This window comes from Cryptomeria japonica, chromosome 2 (assembly GCF_030272615.1).
Source record: "Cryptomeria japonica chromosome 2, Sugi_1.0, whole genome shotgun sequence".
Lineage (NCBI taxonomy): Eukaryota > Viridiplantae > Streptophyta > Pinopsida > Cupressales > Cupressaceae > Cryptomeria > Cryptomeria japonica.
In genome coordinates this window covers 186,370,438-186,396,495 of record NC_081406.1, presented here as the reverse complement: position 1 = coordinate 186,396,495, position 26,058 = coordinate 186,370,438, and the positions used below count along the sequence as shown (strand labels likewise).

General features: G+C 38.5%; 1 protein-coding gene across 2 annotated transcripts in view; it reads left to right on the top strand.

Moving 5' to 3' along the window:
• Positions 1 to 707: 707 nt before the first annotated feature.
• Positions 708 to 26,058, top strand: part of LOC131053710 (uncharacterized) — a 45,408-nt gene continuing 20,057 nt past the window's right edge. Inside the window, exons 1-3 of one of the 2 annotated variants that reach the window (XM_057988320.2) lie at positions 708 to 988; positions 1,101 to 1,215; positions 18,333 to 18,506. In XM_057988320.2, coding sequence (XP_057844303.1) covers positions 759 to 988; positions 1,101 to 1,215; positions 18,333 to 18,506 — 519 coding nt within the window. In that variant the 5' untranslated portion in view covers positions 708 to 758. The remainder of the gene's footprint in view (positions 989 to 1,100; positions 1,216 to 18,332; positions 18,507 to 26,058) is intronic. The other variant, XM_057988329.2, reaches the window with a different exon arrangement.

Here is a 26,058-nt window from a genome sequence, read left to right as displayed (position 1 = left end):
AAGGAACTAAAAAGAGAATTTACATTTTAGATTAAAGTGAGTATTCTCAAGAGATGTGCAAATGTCACGGGGGCGTCACTAGGCAATATTATATCACGTGCATTCACATTGGGGGGTTTAATATCCCAAAAATGAGGGTACAATATATTACCTATCGGTGAAAATAGGGAGCTTTTTAATTCGGGCTATGAAAAAATACAATATCTGGTGAAAATAGAGGGGCTTTCAATTTAGGTTGTGTATTAGGAGAGGGTGAAAAAAAATGAGTTTAGGGCAATATTTTTTGAAAATAGGGGGATTCTTTAGTATGCCATGAACACTTGCTATAACCCAAGTTCACTAAGTGAGACCCCTGTGGCAAATGTTAGCACCAATTTTTTGTTGTTCTTTGTTGTAAAATGATTATGTACAACATCTTTATTTTGCAAGCTAAATGTCTTATCCCCATATTTAATTTTCAAATATTCATTTATTGCAATCATAAATTTCTATCTACTTCAATTAATCTTATATAATTTGCAAAAAAATACATCCTTAATTTCTTTCATGATCACAATTATTATAAAAATCCGCAAATTACTTTTTATACAATTTATTTTTTCAAATTAATTTACATTTTTTCATATTTAATATTTTAGAATTTTGAACACTTCAATACATTATACAAAGTATATATATTTTCTACCGGCATAACCATTGCACCTTTTGATGCAAGTGCTAGTTTATTTCAACCTAAGATTAATGTCTTTGGCTATTCTATGTTTATGAAGTTACCTAAAAGAGGAGGAAAAAATAGTTCAGGTAGACCAAGAAGAAGATTTCCCACTGAACATGTCGCACTTTTCATGAAGCTGCTAAAGCAATGCTTTAAAGCTCTTCGAAACGCGAAGGCCATTAAAGGAGCAACAGATATGAAAGATCAAACAGAGAAAGTCTACGCTCATTATGATCACCAGGACGAATGCAGAGCATTCAGATGGACAGCCAGGTATGTATCATTGATATATTTTTTTTCACAGAGCAGTTTCCATTTACTCTGTAAAAGTATTGGAGAAGATGTTTTCGGTGGGTTTGTTTTTAATGAATAATGGCCATGGCAGGGAGTCCTATGAATATTTGTACGACCGGCCTTGGGAGGAAGTGCTGAAGTTTTACTCTTATTTGACTACTGGGCGTTTATCTCTATCCAGTCTAGTCTTCAATGAGGATAAAAAGGTAAAATTTGTTACTGCTATATATTCAGTTCGTTTGTGGGTTCCAAAAGTGATGAATTGACATAAACTTGGGTATAAAATTTCAAAAGGAACTCGTGGGTGTGAGTTCTAAACGAAAGCTATCTCTAGGGGTTCAGATCACATACTCGGTAATTCAATGAAATGAGTTCAAGTGGTAAAAACAATAGGGCTTCCAAAACAGAGAATTAGGTTAAAATCCTCAGCAGACATTGTAAGTGTAAGAATTGGGTTGGTTACTACATCCAAGTTGCCGAATGCAGGGAACGCCAAAGGTGGACCTCAATCGACAAGGTCAGGTGCAAGGCTCAGGTGATGAAGAGGGGAGAATATCCATCAACAATGGTATTTAAGCCTTAATTGGATTTCACCGAACAACGCAAAATCTCAAGCATTACACTGTGGGGCACTTGGTGCAATCCCCACTAGGATCGCCATGCCTCTACCTATAGGCCTTTATCCCTGGTGCATATCTTAAGTTGAAAAATCTGTTGTCTACTGAACTGGCAGATACTATAATATGTAAGAAATTAGACATTTAGAAATATTAAAAATAGAAAACTAAAATGAGTAATAACCAAAACAGAATATGAATCCACAAATAAGTTGTAGTATAAGACATGAACTAGGTTCACTGCAATATTTTTCCCTAAATAAGCTTTGAACTTGGGCATATTAATATGGGTGGATTAGCACTTGATTTCTGACTCTCCACACTTCTTGCACTTGCAAAAGAAGAAAAAATATATATACTGATATTTGGTACTGGGATTTGGTGAGTGAATATTCTATAAGATCTGTAATCATGGTCACTTGTACTTTGTGATCAATTAGCCCTATGGGAAATTAACTATGGATGCAGTTCCATAGAGGGGGCCACTGCTATTTTTTACTGGAAAAGAAGTTCCATGGAGGGGGCTACTGCTATTTTTACTGGGCAAGAAGGTCTATGTAACCCAAGAATTAGAAATCTGGAATCTTCACCTGAAAAATCATAGCAATGAGTTTTTCCACAGGAAACTGTAAAAGGTCTTTGGCTGAGGGGCTTGTTAATTGGCAGCATTTACAGAAGGAATGCTTTCTTTGTCAAATGGTAGTCTTTCACTGGGTGATCTTTTCTGAAAACTTTATTCTCAAAGAATGAAATGATAGTTCCTATACATAATTCTATAAAAATGCTGGCAGTGGTTAAAACATCATACAACATGGGGCTGTTCAACTGCAAATGACTCTGCATTCACTTAGAAAAAGCTTTCAGTTCCCTTTCTAGTTTGGGCAATTGCCTGATTGCGACGAGAGGTGGACAGTTGCCTAATCTCTAACTGCTCGACCAAACCCACCTATTTGGCTAGCAGAAACTGTGATATTGCTGAAGATGGGTGTTCTACTTGTTGCTGATGCTGGCTCACTTGTTTTTGATTGACTGGGAATGGGATATACACAGAAAATTTTAGGACTTGGACAATTTTCTTACAAATTTAGAATGATAAGTGATTATGTTAATCTCAGGAACTAAGAGAAATATTTAAGATTAATTCGAAGGAAAAACATAAGATTTACTAACTGTGTTCCACTGAGACATTTCCCCAGCCCTCAAATCCCATTCCCGTCCCCAATGGCGTTTTGGGTATGGGGGGTGGGAGGGGACATCCCCTAGTCATCCTCAAAAATCTTCAAATCTTCAAAATGCTTCTGAAATGTGTTGCAGAAATAGGAAATGCCTGCGACGGTTGGAGATGTGTAATACATCCCACGACCCTCCCAGGGATGGCCAGACGTCCCTGATGGCAAGTCAAATTATATAATGTTTAAAAGGACAAATCATTCATAACATTAAAAAAACTGTTAAATATATCATGACAGCATTATAACAGCATTATAACACCAGAAATAAATATATCTTGATTCAGATTCATAGCTAATGATATAAGTTATATAATAGTTAACAGTAACAGCAATAATTTGGATTTTTAATCTCATTGTTCAAAAAAGTGTCAAATTTTAACATTTTCGATATGGTATTAGAGTCCGTTGCAAAAGAGATTAAAGCTGCATTGGCCATGGTGTGGTATTGCATGAGAAGTGCAGATAAACATTTTTTTCTAAAATGTGGTTGGCATGCGGGCTTTTGCAGACATTAGACATCATCATTTTAACGGTGTCATGTTATATTGCTGATGTTATACTGTTGTCCATTAACTTGTAGAAATTTGAATCTCTCTCTCATTCTGTCACACTATATATGTATATGTATATACATATATATGCATATGTACATGTATACATGTACATATACATATATATATGTATATATGCTGTATATATATGTATATGTATATGTATATTCATATACATGTATTGCTGTCCCAAAAAATTGGTCCTCAGACTGCTGTCCTCGAAATGTGTCCCTGTCATCCTGCCATCTACCCATCCCCATCCCCAAAATGCTGTGGAACATAGTTTACTATTCATCGTTGCAGATTTGGCGAATTGAAAAGCATTTTTAAATTTTGGTATAAAATCTCTAGGTATATTAGGGGAAGAGTACCAGTAGTGGATTGTGTTCTAATAACCAATCACTCCTTGTGCACCCAACCCCCCAATCACTAATTTTAAAGGAGCCAAAAAAGTGATAATGAACAGCTCATTAATGAGTTTCACATGTACCAATGGCCAATCACTTTTTAGCTTTTTTGATCCATAATTGGCCCATTTGTGCACCACTACTAGGACATTTGTGCACAACTATTGGGACATTTTTTCACAAGTACTGGCAATTTTAAGTGGACGGTAATTGGAACATCTTTAAGTAGGTATCGGGTGACACTTTGAAATGTGTACTTTTTGACCCTTGTGCGCATAACTGATCCCACTGCGTGTGTTGTTACTACCCAGAAGCCAGAACCTTAGCTATAAGCAGTTAAGTCGCAAATGGAGACAACAAAAAAAAAATGGTCGAAATCCGATGTACCATTTAGGATCTGTGGGTGCACGAAGTTAGCTATAACCAGTACTGGTACGCTTCCCCTTGGAAAATTTGCTAATTAGTTAATCTTATTCTTGAAAAGTTTGTCAAAAATTAGTCAAATGGTGAACATTAGCCGATAAAAATGTCCTGGACTTTATCTATCTGTATTGTAATTTATTATCACTACCAGACTTCCATTGCATATATCATATACTTGTTATGCTCTATTAAATGGTAAATGCTTAAAAGAAGGTGACAGGTTAAGGGTTTTAAAAAAGTGGTTGGCATATTACTTTACTAATGGGTGGAGAAATCCTCTCGCTGGGTATTGAGAGCTGCAAGTGCAAGTGTTAAAGCTTTTACCTTTAGCAACGCTGAGGTGATTCCCCCTGTAATTAGGTATAATCCCTGTGTCATCAGGAATGCCTGGTGTCTGGGAGCTCTTGTATAAATAGGGTTTGATCTTTGTCCTCTTAATATACATGGGTAGAATTTGAGCCTTAAGCCTTGGGGCTTACCAGATTAAAATCAAGGAAAGATCTACAACTGTACATGGTATGGATCTACAGCTTGTAAATCTTTCTGGTACATGACATTCTTTTGTTTTCACAGGTCTTATGTACTGTTATTGCACTTGTGTTTCATTTTTACATTGGGTGTACATTTATCTTTTAAATGTAGATATTGGGGTTCTATTAATGGCTTCTTATCCCCACAACATAAGAAAGACAACATATAAAAAGGGCAACCTGCACGAACAACCTTTAACAGGCATAGCAGCGCCAAAGAGACAACCATATGCATATAAGATCTACTTATAGCTGATAACAAAATTCATTACAAGAATACTGCCACTAGAAATATCACAGTTAAATACCATCTTGCCGACCACCTTGCCGAGAACCACTATGAATAAAACCAAATTGCCAAGCCATCTTTTCCCATTATGGCTTTAACTATCTTGAGGTTGGCCACTGAATTGCAATTGAAAATATGTTTCAATCTATTATCTGAGTAGCTATCTGCCATGACTATAAAATACCCAGCTAAACACTAGCCAAAGAAATCCTTAAGGCCCTGTCACATGCTAAATAGCACCACCTACAGGTATGCAAAAATACAGAAAAGAAAAAAATCCACATTGTTGTTGGAGATCTCCTATGCATCCTTATAATTAATGAAGTATTTCTAGAGCATGTGAAAGGTCAGTCATGTTATCTAGCCACTGTTATCCCACCTCAAACACCATCTTCACTTAGCTACAAAGTAAATGCATGCTATGGGTTACACACTTCTATTATAGCTTGCAGATTATCCCAATCATAAATCACACAATGGAAAATTTGAAAAGAGAAAAACATAGCTCTCTAGATTGATATTTCTTCTAAGATTGCCTTAAGATTCCAATTTTGACAACAACTTTTATTAACAGCATTCACCTTCTATTTCAATCTCTTTATAGCCAGCTCAATAAGAAGCTTGAATACACACAAGAAAGGGCTTTCCGCTCCACATAGTTACTGGTTTTATTCACTGGAAATTGTGAGCCTCCTAATATAAAGCCTCCTTTCACATCTCTTAGAATAAAACTTGCCCCTGCTAAGCAAGAGTTGCTCTTAGAGGCCCCATCAAATTTATCTCAACCCCTCTTGCAAGCTTTTGCTGTTACGTTTATGTTGGCATGTATGTGGAAGTGAAAAACAAAAGAAAATACATCTGTGGATGTCTAGAAGCCTTCAAGAGGACTGGATATTACATCGTAGAAATATCCCACATATCTCAACTCCAATTTATAAATTATTAAATAGTAATAACAGACGCACAACAAAATATGATGCAAAAGCAATCAATATAAAATATAGTAGCTTGGAATTTTGAAACAACTTGTCATAGACAAGTATTATATTGATAAAACTTCTGTGAAATCCTCTGGTTCAATGGATTTGAAATGTTGAAGAATCCACTGCTATTAGAGCTCTTCTTCACAATTTTTGTTTGAGCCTTGTAACACACTTTTTGAAGAAGCATGACAAGAAGATCCTTTCTAGTCAGACGTCCTCTCCATCCAGGAGAAAAAGATGATGCATCTTGAACAAGGTCTCATTGGTGATGCAGCTTGAACAAGGTCTCATTGGCCTACGACCCTGTTAGTCCTCCAAATATGCTTCTTTGTGAGAGGAGGTCAATGCCAAATACTAAATGGTAATGGTTGAAAGGTAATACCAATGTCAAGGTATCAGAGAGTTTGGGACGAGATTGCATCTTTTTAGCAAGGAGTTTAAAACTTATGAAGAGTAAAGAATCTAATAGATAGAGCTGAATAAGTCTAATCCCCAGATCTTATGAAGGGAATTGTTGATCTCTTTGTAACCTGAGATACACTTAAGAGCCTGTAATAAAGGGATCATAAATGATAAAAACAGTCCTCTTTTCTCCACACATCACTTCATAGAAACTTGATTCAGCACCTTATAACGTTAAGGTGCAAATGAATTTTCAGTTGGACCAAAAGAAATCTTATTAAACCTTGTGACTAGTTTTATTGAAGATTCAAATATCCATAAGACTAAAACAAACTGTTGGGAGATATGGTTGATGGACTAGAGTTGCTCAGGCTGCATTTCAACTAATTTATGGGTACTTATGATAGATACAATTTCAAACATTTTCATTAGCTTCATCTAGCTAGTTGGATATCAGGGGCATTTTCAGTGACAACAACTAGTGTGTGATGCATAGTGCATACAATGTTCTGAAAAATATCTATAGAACCTAGGTATGGAAAATGTAAGAACATTGGCCTTAAGCAATTAAAATGCCTCTATACAAAGTAAAATTTGATAGAAGCTCCCTAAAATGAATTAATAATAAGTGTTGAAAGCATGCTTGATTTGAAATGGGTCTCCTCAACAGTTACAGAATGGAAGTTCTATATAAATGATTCAATAAAAAAATAATTCATCATCTTTTGAGTTGCCTATTTATATCCATTCCCTTGTGTTGATGTGTCTTTTGTACACAACCAAACACATAATAAAATACCTGGAGGTATCTTATCCTCTCTTGAATAAAGCTCCCTGAATGCTGAAGATTTCGCAGAAGGATCAATCGGAGCAACTCCAAGGTTCTGTATGTAGGTTCTCTACTTGTGGATAAGCACCAGTGGTCGTTGTGTTTTCTGTTTTACAAGGGGCCTTACATACTTTCCAAGAAAGCTTGTTCTTGCAACTACTTTTCAATGAGGAAACTGAATTCTCCTAATATTAACTGATGTTTCAAAAAAAGACAAAAGATAAGATAAGGGGTTTAAGAAGGCGATGCTAAACTAGGCCTAGGAATGACTAATGAAGGATTGGTCTTGGTAAAACTCTACCAATCTCAGTATTGCCATAAAGCAACAACTCTACTGGAATCGGTGCGATCTTCTAAGGGAATTCAAAGATTTTTGAATCATTAATGAACATAGATACTATCAATTAGATACATATCGGTATTCAATAATGATTGAACTCTAAACAATTTCAATATCTCCAGCTGACCACATGGGGCACACTTACAATCAGTAAGTGGCTAGTGTTTTGGACTATGAGCTTTACCAAAAGATCAAACTTAACATTTGTCACTCAATCTAATTCTAAAATCTAAGAACTTATCTCCACTAAGAGTGATTCAAGAAGATAAACAACCATGTAAAAAGCCACAAAGATTGCAGTAAAACACCATAACTTCTATATTTTATTGATCTCATAGCAAAATATAACAACAATTGTTCAACTTTCTCTCTTCACTACTTTTATCTTTGCTGCTAACAATCTTAATATTCTTCCCTCTTTTCTCTCTAACTAACTCTTTAAAATGAAATGAGTGAGGGCTTATATAGCACTCTCAAATACAATGAACGGCCTGGATCTAAAGAAGATCAAAGGCTGAGATTTTGACACCTAAACCCTAATAAGGGTTTGTTACAAAAATCACCCTAATCAAATAAGCATTATCATTCCATAGCCAATAGAAATTGGCACAAATAACGAGGAAACATAGCCCAATAGGAATTGAATTGCCACATCATTTCATAACAACTTTTCATCTAGAATTTTGTTCCCTTTTCTATGTTTTTTTTCTGGCATATTCAATGAATCTGGACGTAATTCCTTCGATCTCAGCAATGGGAATCTCATGCAGGTTCTTCATCTGCTCTTCCAAGTGAAGGACCTGATCAAAGGCTGCAAGAAGGGTCATCTCCCATCCATGCTCTAGTTCTTTTGTTTTCTCGATCAGGAACATAGTAGCATACATCTGATCTCGCTGCTTTTCTGTGATCATGTTCTTCTTTTTGCAAAAAATAATCTTGATCCTGTCTTCCAATTCTTGGACATCCACATCTGTTTCGATCTCTATCCTTCTGTCAAGGATTGTACATAATACATCAAACACCTTATCCTGAATAGGATGGATAGTGCCCTCAACTCGGCTGCATCTACTATTGATGTCTTCAAATAGAACTTCCTTCATTTGGAGCAAAGTTGACCATTGTAGAAGATTATGGGTTCCTCCATTAATTATCTTCTCTTGTGCTAAAACCTGTCTAGATGTCCTTCTTACTACTTGTAATACAGGGATGACAATATCTCTAGTGTGAGTGAAGGCATCCATAGTCACTACTAGATTATGAATGATCTCAAGGACTTGGATAGCTCTATGGACTGTTTTCATCATTCTTGTTACAAATTCCATGGCTACCTTGTAGGATTCATCAATCCATGTACTCATGAGTTGGGCTAAGTTCTTCATCTTTCCTGCCTCATTTATTGACTCAGGAGGGAGTGCCTGCAAAGGTGAAACTGTTGGATCTTGTGCCTTAATGGCTGGTTGAGGTAGCTAAAATAATTCCTCCAAGCGTTAACCTCCTTTTCTAACCTCTTACTCTTTTCCATTTCTTCCTTGAGTTTATCATTAACTACTCTCACTGAATCAGTTGCTTCTTCCATGGCTTGCTCGGATGTAAGTGGACCAAGATCAAATGTCTCTAAATCATATTCTTCTGCCATAATCTCATCCTCATACTTGTCCACTGTTGGTGTAGCTACCTGTATCTTCCCGAGTCCTGCATCATCTCTAATTACCTTTGACATCTTTGTAGCTTTCTTCCTTTCGATTTCTTCCTGAGAGTTTCCTAGCAGACTTTCCAAATCAAATACTTGATCTTCATCTTCAACCACAACTACCCTCGTAAGTCTTTCTTTTAGCCAATCTGGAATGGAAGATTTTCTATCTCTTACTTGTATTTCCTCAGGCAAAGGCCCCTCAACTCTGAAACGAGATGTTGCTTCATCATCATTCTTTTCTTCTTGTTGCTCATTAGCACCAACTTGGAGAGGAAGAGACTGACTTGACGAGTGCTGAGGTGTTCGTCCTTTGCCTTTTTTATCATTTTGCACTGTGGATTCCATAGACTCATCAACTTCATACACTTTCTCTCTTTGATCCTCTCCTTGACTTATCTCCTTTTCATGTCTAGAAGAAGTACTCGATGGACAATCAGGATTCACCTTTTGTTTTTTCTTGGATGGTTCTTTCTTCTCAGGTCCTTCCTTTCTCTTCAACCCCTTGGAATGAGAAGTATTCTCACTCACACTTGCTTCTCCTTCTTCTGTTCTTGCTTCTAGGGTGAATGTCATGGCTATATTTTGCTCCTTCAATTTTTGATGCTGGACGTCCACCTATCTGCAAGTGCAATTCAAAACTGGGTCCATCAATGCTCTCAAGTCTACAACTTCTTGCTCATTCCAATCTATCTTCACTTCTTTATCTTCCTTCTCATAGGATGATTGGAGATATCTACCACTATCTTGTGCTTGATCGGCTACTCTATAAACTTTACATTTCCTGATAAGATCCAAGGGTAATCTAGAATGCATCTTTCTTTTCACCTCCACATCATCCTGAACATTCATCCAGAAGTCCTCTACTTGAAACTCATGTCTGTACTTCTTCCCAACTGTCTCTTCCATATGACCATGAGGATCAAAATTCTCTCTTGAGGCAAAGGATGTGAATGAATACAAAGATAGTTCCTTTTCTGCATCTTCAGCTGCTTGAGAATTAGGACACACTTCAATTGAATTTCCCAGTAAAATAGGTACGGGGATACCATTTCCATGCTTATGTCTTGATGCTTTAGCACAAGCTGCCAATTGTCTAGTCACTTCAAGTAGTATTATTCTATCTGTAGGATACCTTGGCAACATATAGGGAGGTGAAGGACATCCATGGACCCTAATGTAGGTGAATTTAGGAAATTGAATGAACCATGCACCATGTTTCTTCACAAACTCCTGTGCTTCTGGAGATAGTTGTTGGTGAATCCCTCCTTGCAACGTCCCAGTGATATACATTGTGAAGGTGTCATTGACTAGCTTGTAGTAATTCTTAGCCGGATGATGCAATTGAGCATAAGAGTCACATGCTCTTATCTCTCTTGTCCCTCTCCCAACAACTCCTCTGTGGTAGCCCTGCATACTCAAAACTTCCGACTAAAGAATATATATCATATGAACTCATGTGGAATGACTTAGTAGGGACTAGCCTCCTCAACTTAACATCTAGGTTGTTGCTAATAATTCGGGCCCAATTGAACATTCCTTTTACTTGGACGATCACTTGAATAAAGAAGAACATCCATTTGTCGAAGAAGAAGGCCTGAGAGGCACCTATAACCCGAGTGAGCATGGTTATCAAATCTCTGAATTCCTCTTAGAAATCAATTCTGTGTGGCGTATTAGGTATCTTGTTCAAGCGAAGCCTACTCTTGAGTAACCAATTCTTATTGATGAAGTTTGGACAGGTATCAGGATCATCTTCGTAGATAGACCTAGCTCCTTCTAAGCTCTTGTAGATCATATCTCTCGGTTCTGGGAGATGAAAAGCTTCACTTTATAGCTTCTTCTAAAAGATAGGTTGAGACAGTTCCATCCTCGGCTATGATTGTCGTTGAATGTGAATCATAGTGCCTGGCACATTCGATCATCAGCTCATGAGATTTGACTATGGGAGGGAAGCCTGTGGCCTTGATGATGCCACTCTCAATTATCTTCTTGGCTATGGGTGATGGCTTGCCGATGTAGGGTGCTTCTCGAAACTTCTTCACATTGAAGCTCCCTAAGTCGGTGTCGCCAATACTGGTCCATTTGGACACGATCCTTGTCTCCAAATTGTCATTCTTTTGATCTTCTTTAATGAGAGCCTGTCGGGTAGCGGATCCACTCGCCTTGGGGGTCGCCATTTGCTACCTACAAAAAAGAGGCTTAAGTTAGGTTTAAGTGTAGAACTTTAGCTAGGTGACTTGAGATTCCTTAAAAATTGAAATGATAAAACCTTAAAAATTAAGAATTTTCAAACTTGTCATCACCTAGAAATTTAACTAGATATTGAAGACCTAACCTTAAGAAGATGGATGCAGAAACTTGAATCAGATCTTCAATACCTTGTCAAAAAAAATCAGATTGTGCACCTTACCTTTGATTTTTAATTATCAACTTGAGAAGTTGGATAAAAAATGGAGATTGCTGCTGGATTCGCCTTTCTTCCAAGTGGTATTCAGAGGGTTTCAAAAGTCTTTGATCTGCACTTCAGGTTCGCCTTTGTAGATTCAGTCCTTAACCAGCATTTATGGATCAGAAATTCACCTTCTTATTGCAATCTGCTCTTCCACTTCTGCTCCTCAAATTCGCTTAGGAAGAAATACAAATGAATGATTAATGTTTGCCAAACTTACTTACCTTTATATGGCGATTTCCTTATTTTCTCAAGAGGCCGACCTCTTAGATAAACAAATAAAATTAAAAATTCATCCTTAAGGTGGCCGACCTAGCAATAAGGCTTAAAAACAAATATAATTGGGCGGCAAAGAGTGAATTTTTGAATTTTAAGGCCTAAAAAAATCAATTTAACACATTTGACAAGTGTTTAATTAAGGCAGATTTGCATTATTTATCCAAATGAGGTCTGATTAGCAATTTATGAGAGGGAAAATGTGTCTTGAATGTGGCTTTATTTGTGAATCTCTTTAAGAGGCATAGGCAAGCTTAGGAGATATTGATGTTTCTTTAATGTTTGCCACTTTTCTCCATTTTTTATTATTTCACCATCTTGATCCTTGACCTCTAATGTTCTTGCCATTATGAGCTTTGCCTTCAATCAAGGTGAAAATGGGGATTTCTAAGGACTTCGCCCTGGACCCTTTGGAAGGGTCAGGAGCGATTTCTATGATTAGGCCCAAATTGCATCACTTCTTCACTCCAAATTGCTCCCCAAGGTAAGCATGTGCTAGTCTTAGTTCTTCCAAAGCCTAGGGATTCATTTTTTAGCCTCCTTTATGAGTGAATTATGTGATCTTGAGAATTTTGCTCTGGACCCTTTGGAAGGGTCAGGAGTGAAATTCATTCCTTAGCTCAAAATCCTTACTTCTTGAACTCATAACCTATTCAAATACATGCCTATGGCAATCTTTAAGTCCAATTCACCTTCATCAACGTTTGGCTTAACACAAATTTGAAAAAAAAAAGGATATTTTGAGAATTTCGTTTTGGACCCTTTGGAAGGGTCAGGAGCGAAATTCAAGTTTTAGACTTGATCTTTCATTTCCTGCACTTCAATTCATCTTGCAAGGCAAAAGTACATCACTCCACCTTCAATCATGCCATAGGAATCAATGTTTTGGCTTCACACAAGGAAAAAATAGGTGATTTGAGGAATTTCGCTCTAGACCCTTTGGAAGGGTCAGGAGCGAAATTCATTCTTTTCTTGTTTTCTCTTACTTAGCTCCATTCTTCTCACTTTGTTCTACCTTGACTCTTACCTTTTGGATCCCTCTCTTACAAAGACAACACTTACTTGACCTTAAAATGACTTGAAAGGAGAATTTCGCTAAAAATCATGGCCAGAGACAGGACCTATTTAGGATTTCCCTTTGGACCCTTTGGAAGGGTCAGGAGCGAAATCTTTGTCCTAGCTCAAAATCTTCATTTTTGGTGGCCATAATCCATTCAAGGGCATGCCTAGGGGTATCTTCAAATTTATTTCACCTTGATCAAGGTTTGTCTTGACACAAAAGTTGGAAGAAAGAATAGGTTTTGGGATTTTCGCTCTGGACCCTTTGGAAGGGTCATGAGCGAAATCCATGTTCTTGAGCTCATTTCTTCATTTTTCCACATTAATTCACCTCAAAAGGGCAAGGACATATTACTCCATTCCTACCTAGGCCATAAAAACCAAGAACTTGACTTGTTTTGAAGGGGAAATAAGTGTTCTTAAGAATTTCGCTCTGGACCCTTTGTAAGGGTCAGGAGCGAAATTCTAGTTTTTGCTCAATTCCTTCACATTTGGTGATCATTAGCAACTCAAAGCCATGCTTGAGGACATCTCCAATCTTAATTCACCCTGACCCACACTTGGCTTGGCACAAAATTGAAAGAAAAGGGAGGTTTTGGGGAATTTCGCTCTGGACCTTTTGGAAGGGTTAGGAGCGAAATCCACATTCTAGGCTTGACTCTTCATTTATTCAACTATAATCTTCCTTGCAAGGCAAAAATACACCACTCCACTTGCATCCACGCCATAGGAATCAATGTTTTGGCTTCACACAAGGAGAAAATAGGTGATTTGAGGAATTTCGCTCTGGACCCTTTGGAAGGGTCAGGAGCGAAATTTCTATTTTAGGCTAAAATCCTTCATTCCTTCACTTTTAGTCACTCATTAAGGCAAAAACATGTCAATCCACTTTCCACCATGCCTTAGAAACTAAGAACTTGGTCTAAACAAGGAAGAAAATGAGGTCTATGGGGATTTTCGCTCTGGACCCTTTGGAAGGGTTAGGAGCGAAATCCATTCCTTGGTTGGTTTCACATTTCCTTCATCTAATCCTCCTTCAAGCTTGATCAAATTCAAGCTCCTTTCGCCATATTTAAGTGAATCCACCATCAAATTAGCTCAAAACAAGGTCCTCCTAGTGCTTAAGGCAAAAAAGAAGGTCAAATTGAGGATTTCGCTCTGGACCCTTTGGAAGGGTCAGGAGCGAAATTCTCCTTCTAGGTTGATTTTCACCACTTCATCGCCTCAAACCTCCTCTCAAAGGCAAATATGCATCAAAGTCTTCCCATTACGCCTTAGAAGTTAACAAACTTGGTCATATCAAATAAATTCAAACCAAAAACAACTTAACCAATTTAATGCTTAATATCGGTAAACCAGTTTAATATGCTGGTAGACAGTTTTAACAGTTAATTGCTATACCGGTAAGGATTAGTGCATGAAACATAAAGACAAAGTCATCCACAACACAACACCAATATTTGTACGTGGAAACCCTGTAAGGGGAAAAACCACGGTGGGAAACCTTACCCACAATCAGATGATACTACTGCAGATAGTAAGTGTACATAAATGGGTTTGCACATTCAGAAAGGCCAAGCGCCTAGAGCTCACTGCTCAATCACAAATGGGAGTCACACTGACTACAGTTGGATGGTTAAATCCAATAAGAATGTACTGCACAAAATAGCATCTTCATATGGTGGATTCAGTACCGGTGTAGTTCTGTTTGTCTTCACAAAAAACCCTCCTTCAATATCCGATTGAACATGTCGGCTTAATGCATTTACAACAATAATTAATCATCTCCATAGCGTGCTGTGCTGATTTGGAAAAGATAAACCTACCGGTGTAACCCTGGACCTATTTGCCGGTAACAGCAAATATGCAAATATGATTATACCAATAAACAAAACTCTAGGACAAGATGTCCAAATGATGTCTTCGTCATTACCAAGTGTTTTCCATATCATTCCAAGTGCCGGTGATCATTATATCTTGCCGGTGTACCAGATACCGGTGACTGTGCATGAGTCACTTGCTTGCCGGTGAATGTTGCTGATTCTTCAAAGTGCCAAAGTTGATAAGCGTTTAGTAGGTGTTGACATCAATGACAAAACCATACCAAAATACCAACAATGGCAACCCGGTCATTGCATGAAGAATTAATGGAGCATCTTTCGCATGCAGCCGTCACATTTATGGCATTATGGCAGATTCCTTCTGCATGCAACCGTCACGTTCAATAGATGATGGTGCATTTATGACATCATGGGCGATTTTTGCATGAGGGTACATTCATTGCATAGTGAGCACTTTTTGAATGTAATGGTTATTTAATGCTTTATAGGTGCCATTTTTGGCAGGATTGTAATTAATTGTATATGGGCTTTATGGGGTATTTATTGCTGATTCCCACCTTGTTGTATCTTGAGTGGGGAATCTTCTTGGGTGAAACCCTAATTAGGGTTTTGTTGTGACGTTTTCACACATCGCCCCATTGCAAATGGGGACCCTTGCTTTTTTTTTGCTTTTTAGGGTTTGTTTTTGGGTCTTTTAGGGTTTTGTTAGTTAGCCTTTGCATTTTGAGTGTTGTTGGGGAGATCAATAGGATAGCAAGTCCGGCTTGAGTGATGTCCTGATCCTGAAATTTGGCTAAGTCTGAAAGTCCTGATCCTGAAATTTGGCTAAGTCTGGAAAGTCCTGATCCTGAAATTTGACTAAGTCTGGAAACTGAAAAACCTCCAAAAACTAGATTTTGCAATATAACTCCTGGAGGTCTGAAACCACTCTCAAACATCCTGAAAGTATATATGGAATATAACTTAAAGTATAAATGTCACTTATACTTAAATGTTATATTCCATAAAAATTATCCTGATAGAGAGTTCAAAAAGTCAAATTTCGCTCTTGTCCTTCACTGAGGATCCAGAGCGAATTTCGCTCCTGTCCCTCTCCAAGGGACCAAGGCAAAGCGCTCCTGTCCCTCACCAAGGGTCCAGGGCGAAAAGGCTTATTTGAGTCATTCCTGACCTTGTTTGGTCAAATTGGAACATCAAAGGCATGGTGAAGGACGAAATGAGCATGATAGAGCATCCAGACTTGACAATGAAATGATGAAGTTTTTTGCCTAGAAGGTCAAATTCGCTCCTGTCCCTCACTGAAGGACCAGAGCGCTTTTCTTTATATGCACAATTTTAGACCTTTTTTGGACATTAACTTTTATTCATAGCATGAAGCAAGATGATATCTTCCTTAGCCAAGACATTTCATGGTGAAAAGTGAGGCATTTTGGCCTAGAAGACCAAATTTGCTCCTGTCCCTCATTGAAGGACCGGAGCTTGAACTCCAAATTTGCATTATCCTCACAAGATTTAAGTGATTTCGCGATTTGAGGAGGACAAGGGTAGTATGTTTTGCTCGTTGAATATAACTTGAATGAGTCACAATGGAGAAAATCAACTCGAATTGCAGTAGGCGCTCCTGTCCCTCACCCAGGGACCAGAGCTATTTTCAAAGGAAGCTCCTGTCCCTCTCCAAGGGACTAGAGCGATTTTCCCTCAAGACAAGTTTCTGGCCAAGGAAAAGCAAGTGTTTCATTTGAGATGAGTAAAGAAAGGCATAATCACTCCATTGAAGATAATTTTGAAAGATTGCAAAACACAAGTGAGCTCATGATGGCCAAGGCGCTCCTGTCCCTCACCCAGGGACCAGGGCGAAAAACACATTATCAAGTCTTTACCTCCAAATTTGGATGAACCCAGGCCAAGGCACAAGATGGCGATGATATTTAAAGCGCTACAAGGAAGGACGAAGTTGCAAAGACCACAAGACTTGATAAAAATGGCTAAGGCGCTCTTGTCCTTCACTCAAGGACCAAGGCGATTTTCATAGAATCAACCATTCCCTTCCAAAACCACGTCAAGGCAAGGATATGCAAAAGTCAAAAATGTCTTTCGAAGGACGATGAACAAGGAACCAACCCTAAAAATCGACTATCTTAAGCACAAATGCAAAATTCGCTCCTGTCCTTCACTGGAGGACCAGGGCGAAAACCTTGAGAGGAACTCATTTTGCCTTGAGAAAGCAAGCAAAACATGCATAGAACGAGAGATGATGATCATTGCCTACCTCACATCATGAATTTGGCGATTTGGAAAATGAAGTCCAAAGATAAATGGTAGGGCGCTCCTGTCCCTCACCAAGGGACCAGAGCGAAAATCTCTAGAACATCAATTTTGCCTTGCAAAAAACGAGTTGAACATGCACTGAAGGGACGAAAGGGATCATTGCTAGCCCCACAACGTGAATTGGCAATTAAAAAACGAAGGATTGAGGACAAAAGTGAAAAGGCGCTCCTGTCCCTCTCCAAGGGACCAGAGCGAAGTTATTGGCATTCACTATTTTCTACTTGGGCGTTAATATCCTCCAAATCGCATAAAATGCCAAAATCATCAACTTCGAAATATTTGAAAAAATTAATTAAATTGGCATTTAATAAATTAATTTTGGGCCTCAAAAAATCGAATTTCTATTATAAAGGCATTTAAAATTAATTTTTGCGAAATAAAAAATTAAAAGTTGAGCGCACAAGGCATTATTTTATCTTTATTTATCAAGTCGGCCTTCTTCTTAGTGTTTTTTATATTTTATTTTTTGGCTTATTTTGTCAAGTCGGCCTATGGGAAATGAAATGGTGAGCGCTCTATATATTTGGGGTGTGTTTTTTCATTATCCAAATCATTCACTCATTATTTCAAAGTGCGATTTGGAGAGCAAAGAAGTGCGAAAGCTGGCCTATTTGGAGCGAATTTTCCTTAAGTGTTGAAGACTTAAGGTGGTGGAGTTGATGCTTGTGAAGACATTTGAAGGCGAATTTCCAGATTTTTGAAGAGGCTAGTGGAGTTTATTCTTTTTCAAACTAGAGGAGGCGTACTTCATCCAAGGAAGGACTATAAATCTTGCCCAACAAAATCCGGTCCTCTTCCTTCATTTTTCAAGGTTTTGTACTAAAATACTCAAAGGGAAGGTATGAAGAATCATTTTTTGAAGTTCTTATTCAAGACTTATTATGATCCCATTGCAATTTTGTAAAGTCTAAGTCTTGAAGATCCAAATTCCATTCATTATTAATTTGAAAATGTGTAGTTCTTGATTTATCATGACTTTTTCAAATTAATATCTTAAGTTTTACCGTTGTAAGGCCTTAAATTTCATGCTTTGAGGTTTGATGCTCAAAAGACTAACTTTAATATTTTGTGTAGGCATCAAATGGAGATCTCGGAGTTGTAAAATCAAGCCAGATCAAGGACGGTCTCCTCCAAGGACGATCAAGCAAGGACAAGGGCGACCTCCTCCAGCCTAGCATCGACAAGGACGGCCTTCTTTGGACTAACATCATCAAGGGCGACTTCTCCAATCCAGTATTCCAAGGCGAGGTACATCAATCATCTTACACATCAGGGACACAAGAAGTTAGAACAAGGGTTCGTTGAAGAAGTAGATAGTTCCAGATGAATTAATTAAAGCTAGCTTCTCAACAACATCAAGTTGAATATTTACCAAGTTACAAGTGTCAGACGAGGTGGCATCCTAGTCATCACTTCTCCAGTCAGTGTGGTCAACCTTAGCATTTCTAGATTCAATGTACCTAACTCATGGAAGGTGGCACAAACTTCGATGTACCTACCCTAGCTATCCATTGGTGGAATTTTCCAGAGAAGACATGCGTCCAAGCAATACAATTTTATCATTGGTCAAGCATTAAATGTTATGTAATGGTTGTAACAAACCCTAATTAGGGTTTTCATTGTTGAATCTTGGCCATTGATCTCGAATTGATCTAAGCCATCGAATTGTATTGAGGGCACTATATAAGCCCTGGCATTTCATTTTGTAAAGGCAATAGTTAGGAATAGTTGGAAGCAGTTAGAAGATAGAGAGAGAATAGCAATTAGAGTAGAGTAGAGAGAGAAGGCAAAGATTGATGCCAAGATGTTGTTGTAAAAGACTTGTAACTTCATTGAAGAAATGGTGAAATTTATGGGTCGATTCGACAATTTGCATGGTCTTTATACTTCTCATATTTGATTTCATGTTATTAGATGAGTGGAAGAAATGTGCTTGATTGATGGTGGAATTCGTACATCCATACTACTAGCAGTTTGTTGATTGCAGACTTGCCTTGCGTAGTCAACTAGAATCGTTCAGCTTAAGCCTAATTTCAATTATCGCTTCTTCATTGATATGCATCAAACTTGATGGTGTCTATGTCTGCAGTGATGATTTGAATATCATAAAGCTTTCCTTCGAAGATCGCACTAACCTTGTGGAGATGGTCCTGGGATGTCAAAACAAGACTTAGTTAGAATTCCATCAAAGATCATTCATTGCTCTTACATTCTTACTGTTAGGATTAGATCCTTTCCTCGCCCTCATCTTTTTTCCTTTTTTCAAATCTAAGCTAGTAAGAGCCTGTGTTCCAGCAATATTCAAAGTAGATCAGACGTTCAATCATCAAATGTAAGTCCCCTTGTGATTCCAGCAAATCACATCATACCACAGAGAGCTTATCCACACGTAGAGACCCTACATACAAGAACCTTGAAGTCATCCCGATTGATCCTTTTCGCGACATCTTCAGCATTTAGAGGCTTTACTCAAGAGAGGATAAGGTACCCTTAGGTATTTTATTCTGTGTTTGATAGTGTACAAAATACACGTCAACAGGTTTGCATGTGTAATCATGGCCTGAGGCCTATATAAAGGGGTGACCCCCCCTCATTTGTAAGGGAGGAGAGATTATTATTTGAGATTGTTGCATCAGGACTGTTGAAGTAGCCAACTTAATACATTGTTCGATTTTGATGGTGTATTCTTGTTCTATTTTAGCAATCTGCATGGTCTTGCTCTTTTTAGTTAGATTAGATTTGCTTACATGTTGTTAGGAGAACCGGATTTGATAGGATTACTTGTTGCAAAATTTGAGCTCATACTTTTGGTGTGCAGCTGATTGTTGCATACCGTGCAAAGTTAGCCTGAGCCTTTTTGTTATGTGTGTACACTTAACTTTGATCATCAGTAAAGATTGTTCGCTTCAATGGTCCACATTGGTGATCTGAAAAACCTCTACACACCCTTTGAAGATTGCACCACCTTTGCGTAGTTGTGCTCTGCTGGTGAAGCGAAGCATGGTTTGATTGTACATGAGTGATCCCGTCTCCTGTTCTTAGGATTAGATTAGCTTTAGCATTGTTCTCTCTACCCTACTCTCATTTACTTTTTGCATAGTTCGAAAATCAAAAAATCCAAAATTAGGGCTTTCATTGCAAATCATCCATATAGAAATCCTCGAGCTTACATGAGTTTATTATCTTCTTCAATTGAACACACGTAAGGCCCCTTGGGTTAACAGCAAACCCATCAATCAACTGAGTCACGTCCACGCACTGGAGGAACCTTGGAATTAGCCGTTTGGACTTTTGTGCAATCTTAGCATACGGACTAATTTTGATCAAGAGAGGGTAAGGCGACCGTTAATAACTTTATTCTGTGTTCGACGTAGTCATAAAAAACACATCAACAAGTTGGAACTTGTTCTGGCTGTTCGCTTTTTAACTTCTAATCAAGTTAAGCAGCAGCTGTGGGCATAGCTTTTGAATCTTTGTTTTCTGCTTTTTTGTCAAAGCTTACATGCATGCCGGGTGCAGTTCAGAGATATTATAAATTAAAAGTTGATGTTATAGGTGATAATGATAGCAGTAACTGTGTTGTAAGTAGCTTTTGAATTTTTTTATTTCTTGGTAGGTTTGTATCATTTGAGTTGTTGCAAGGATACCATGATGAGTATACTGTCTTGTATTTGTGATCTTTCCAAGGAAACCTTATTTGTACACACATACACTCTCTCTCTCCCTCTCTCACACACACACACCCACACACACACACACACACACATACACAAACGCACACTTTCACATGAACATACACACAGTTGAAGGGTTATTTAACCAGGAAAATGGACTTAAGGACTGATCAAGTTAAACTAAAAAACAACAGTAAGCGGACAACTTAGACCCCCAACTTGAAAATTGGATGAGTGCGAGGTTGGAGAAATGAGGACTAAGGATTATCTGGATGAAAGTTGGAAACAACTTTATGATTAATTCTCTGGTATTTAGAGAAAAAATCTGGATTGGAATAAAATATAATTACCATAGACAATGACCCTTTAACAGAATATAATGATCAAATTAGCATACTATTTCAATAACATTTTTGAGTAACATTTAGGTTTATGGGTTGTGCCAGGAAGCAACCGAATGTGAGAGGGTATAAAGTTTTAAATGAACTATTATTTCCAAAGTACTGCATGTAAAGGAGCTGCAAATGGCTAGAAAAGATGAAAATTTTACCTTTGTGAGCCAGCTTTGCACAAGCGTGGGCAGAAGGACATATATGCAGCAACTTAAGTAAACCTTGCAAAATAGTAGAATATAGCCCAGTATGGGGAATGAACTGAAAGGCCTTTGATAAGAACCTTCTATTTAGACTGGATAATTTGGAAGATGGTGGCTATAGTCTATTCTAATTTCTGACTGGAATAAACTTATAAAGTCACTTAAAATTTTTATCCTTCATCAAATAATCATTCCTTGGGCAAAGTAGGAGGCTTCTGCAACCATATGTAATGCTTACATCTACAGCTTAAGCTACTTCTATGAAACTCTTTGACTGGGTGATTACCCTTGTGTCTGGTGCTGGAATGCCTTTGGAATTTCCATCAAACAGTTTTTAATTCAGTTGTGAAAGTACCAAGAGATTTCCAGTGTGGGAAACTCATACACTAGCATTCGTCATTACTAATTAATCACTTCCTGATTTGCAGTGATCTTCTACAGGGACTTTTCATAACTGTGTTTGTCGCTTAACATATGGGTGCGACTTTCAGCTTCCATTTTTTATTCTCTGATTGTGTATTGAGGCATTTATCCTCAGTTTGGTTTGTTTTATCATAATGGTTGGCAAATACTAACAATCTGTTTTCTATAACGGCTTTTGGTCCTATTATGTATCCTTGTTAGTGCAATGCTTCAACGACATGGTGCTTATCCTTTTACAAGTTACATTGCCACTATTTCAGATAAGTTGTAAACATCCTAAGACAGATTTCAAGAATCTCAGTGTAATATCTTGGATGGAATATTTTAAATTTATATTATTTGATTTACATATAATTATCAACACAAAATTACTGATTATACCATTCTGTTGGGGTTGAATCTACGTCTCTAAATTACTAGATTCTGAAATAAATTTGCGCCAGTCACTGAAAATATCTTTGGAATATTATGAGACAATTATGAGGTCCACCATGAAACCTTCAACTTGTTTAGATTCTTAAACAAATTGTGAAATGCAGATTTGAATTATAACTCTCCCACAATTGGAAGCACTAAGTAGGTGATGAAATGTTGCATCTGAATATAAATATCCCTTGTAACCCTTGCCCATATTAGAAGGCACAAGTCTGGACCAATGATGGAATCGCCACAATGATCTATGTCCTGGCTGTGACAGTGATTTTATAGGTGCCACAACTGGAAGCTCTAGGAAGGTGATGCAACGTTGCACCTGAATATAAATATCCCTCATAACTCTTGCTCATATTGGAAGTGCAAGTCTGGACCAATAATAAAATTGCCACAAGGATCAATGTTAATGATCAATGCCCTGGCTGTGACAGCGATTTCAAAGGGCTGCACAGTATAATCCAGACTCAGATTGTTATTATGATTGCGGTACAAAAGCTGCATATACCATATGGATCCCGTGTCCATCTGAATTATGCTCCAAGTACAAGTGCTACCCTGGAAATAATGATGTAATTTATTTATGTGGAACCTAGTGACTATTTGTATGAAACCTTTTTCACTGCAGCACCTATGATATAATGTATCAGTAGCAACCAAGGATCACATGGAAACCATTATCATGTTCTAATGGTAGTGATTTATATGGCGGATGGTATTCAGCTGTTAGCGCACTTGTTGTAAACTTTTATGCAGATCACAGCCATAGACTTGATAAATTTCTGCCCAAAAAGAATGCAGAACTACTCTGCCAGTCACATTGCCCATTCAGCACAAGTGTAATATTAATATCAATTTGAAATTTCAACGGTTTATCCCAATGGTGATTCTTATATGAAATCACTCCAAGGAATTGTGGATTTTCATCCTCCAATTCCAGACCTAGAGGGTTTTATCCTCAGTTTGATTGAACTAAAGTTCAATGCTCTAAGGAGTAGAAACCAGAAAATAGAATGGTCTATCAATATGCCTCCTCTCTTTGCTTGGCCTCTCTAAAACAAAATTTTCCTCCAAAAGTTAACTCTTCAAATTTCTTTAAGGACCCTTGATTAATATTTGGGAGGAATTATTTCAAAATAAAGTTTTATTATAAGACCTTATTTTATATTTTTTTACATTGGGGCTCGCTTTATTATAATTTTAATTCCATTTACTTAGTGCAAAATTCCGAAAATCACTGAAAATGTATGATGGGCGTTTTGGATTTCAACTTGGCTTGATTTTGAAAAAAAGGACATTAGCCTCGGGCATCATGGGCTGTGTGCTGATCTGCCTAAATTTGAAAAGTCCATAAATAATACAAAGCCCTTTCATTTATGCATAAAGTTAAATGAAGTTCATCAGTTTGTTTTATGAGACTTCCATATAGATAAGCTGGGTGACAAGGAAGAGCTGCATGCATTGTGGAGGTGTGCTAGCAAGTGATCCTAATTATGTTTGCAAAAAGGATCTTCCCAATGTCTGGGGCATTTGGTGTTATTTTTGTCAACAATATGGGAATTCCACAATAGTTGGATTGGAGTCTGGACTATGTTTGTAGATCAAGGGAATTGGTGATTGGCTTGTTAAATTGCTTCTGGTAGCTCCTCTCATAAATTGTCAATCCGCTGTATTTTCTACTTTTTTTGGGGTGACAATCACATTGGTTGCCAATTTGTCTTGACAAATCCTAGATTTTAAAAGTGGTCATGATGCTCAAGCATCTCCAACTGGTGCCTCACTAGAATATTCCTTGTTGGGCTTCTAGTAATTGTAGAGGACTTGCTGGCAGCAGAATTGGCTTGCTAGATCTCCAAATCTTCTTGGCTGTAGTGGTTCTCAAAGACTCAGACCTTGAGATGGCCAATCTTGCTGCCATAAAGCTTCCATTACAAAAGACTTCTGAATTGAGCCTTCAAACTTTCAAGGTTGGACATGGTTACAACATCTGTCCATGTGTTCGAGTTATAGGATGGATAGATGGAAACGAAAATCCTGTTGGCGGCATTATTGTACACGGGAATAAGATTAGTTAATTATGTGTAATTGTTTTGGTTAGTTGGCAACCGAGGGGTGGTAGTTGCGGTGCGACGGTTGGCGCTCGCACCCCCTCGGTACCCTTTTATACTTCGGAATGTAACTTGTAACATACACTTATTATAAATAAAACATCTGATATACTTTGTCTGATATTTACGACATTATTCTGCATTATGTTCTTTATGCCTTAAGTTATTCACCCGAGAGGGCAAACATTTGGTGCCGTTGCCTAGACGTACTCGGGAACGAAAGACACAGATGGTGCATAGACACAATGGGCCTACCCGTTGGTGAAATAAACCCAGAGGCCGACGACGCGCGAACAGAACTTTACACAGGAGAAGACACGGCAACGCGAGAATTTTCAATTTTGCTCCAGGTAGCCATTCAGACCTACGTCCGACGAGAGGCAGCGGGGGCAAAAATCCCACCAAGTGCCGTGTGGACAGCGCTGGAGGTTAGCCCGACAGTAAACCGGTTGATGAACCACCTCCCTCGGTTGCTTGCACAGGCATTGCTGGCACAACAGGCCCGCCTGGAGGAGATTGCCCAGGAAGAGCGACGACAACAAATCCTACAACGCTACGAAGAGAACAGCCGACGGGAAACAAAACGAGATGGCACCAGGCCAGGAGGGAATTGAACCTTGAACTTCTTATTTTCAAATAAAAGTGTCATTGACACGAGTTGTATTTGAGCAGATGAATTAATAAAGACATGTTTTGATTTATGTATTGTGAGTTATGGGAATGTGCGACAATTAATGCCAAACCTATTGAATAAAGATAGAAATAAAAAACCAGAAACGAACGAGTGGGAGGCTGTGCAGAGGGCCTTGATTCTGGAGCAGCAAGTAGAACATAGACGGAGGCTGAGGCAACTTGCCGAAGGACAACCTGTCGAAGGGGGGCCCAAGGGGAACCAAGGAGGTGTCACGGAGGGTGCAGAGGCCGACGGAAATTTCTATGCGTCGCCAGATCATCGTAGGACGCGGAGCCACGAAGAGTTTATGGAAGAAACAAGGTTACGGCGAAATCTAGTCGAGGAGACTCGGGATCAGTTTAGAAACTTATCCCTTACGCCACGAAGTGAAGATCACCAACGAGAAGCAGGAGTGGGCGCGTGTGAGAGCGAAGGGGAGGGCAACCGTACGGGTGTAGGTGCCACACACGACAGGCAAAACACCATACCTCCAGTTGTCCACGCAGGACACACCACCAACACCACCGGAGGAAGCAGCGCAGGGCCACAGACACAGACACAACCGCCCCCAGGAAGACGACCAGGGATGGCGAGTAAACAAAAATTGCCAAAGTTCACAGGGGACGGCAAGGAAGACCCCTTACGACACTGCCGTACATGTGAAACCATTTGGTTTGCCAACGGAGTGACAGACCAGAATGACTGGGTACAACAGTTCCCAGCCACGTTACGTGGAGTTGCCATAGATTGGTACTCCGATGTAGATAAGCAAAAAGTGGCCACGTGGGCCAACCTACAGAAGGAATTCATGGAGGAGTTTCGGTTGCTCCGTGATGACAACGAAATTGTAACAGAGATATACAGTACCAAACAAGGTACCAAGGAGACAGTACGGGCA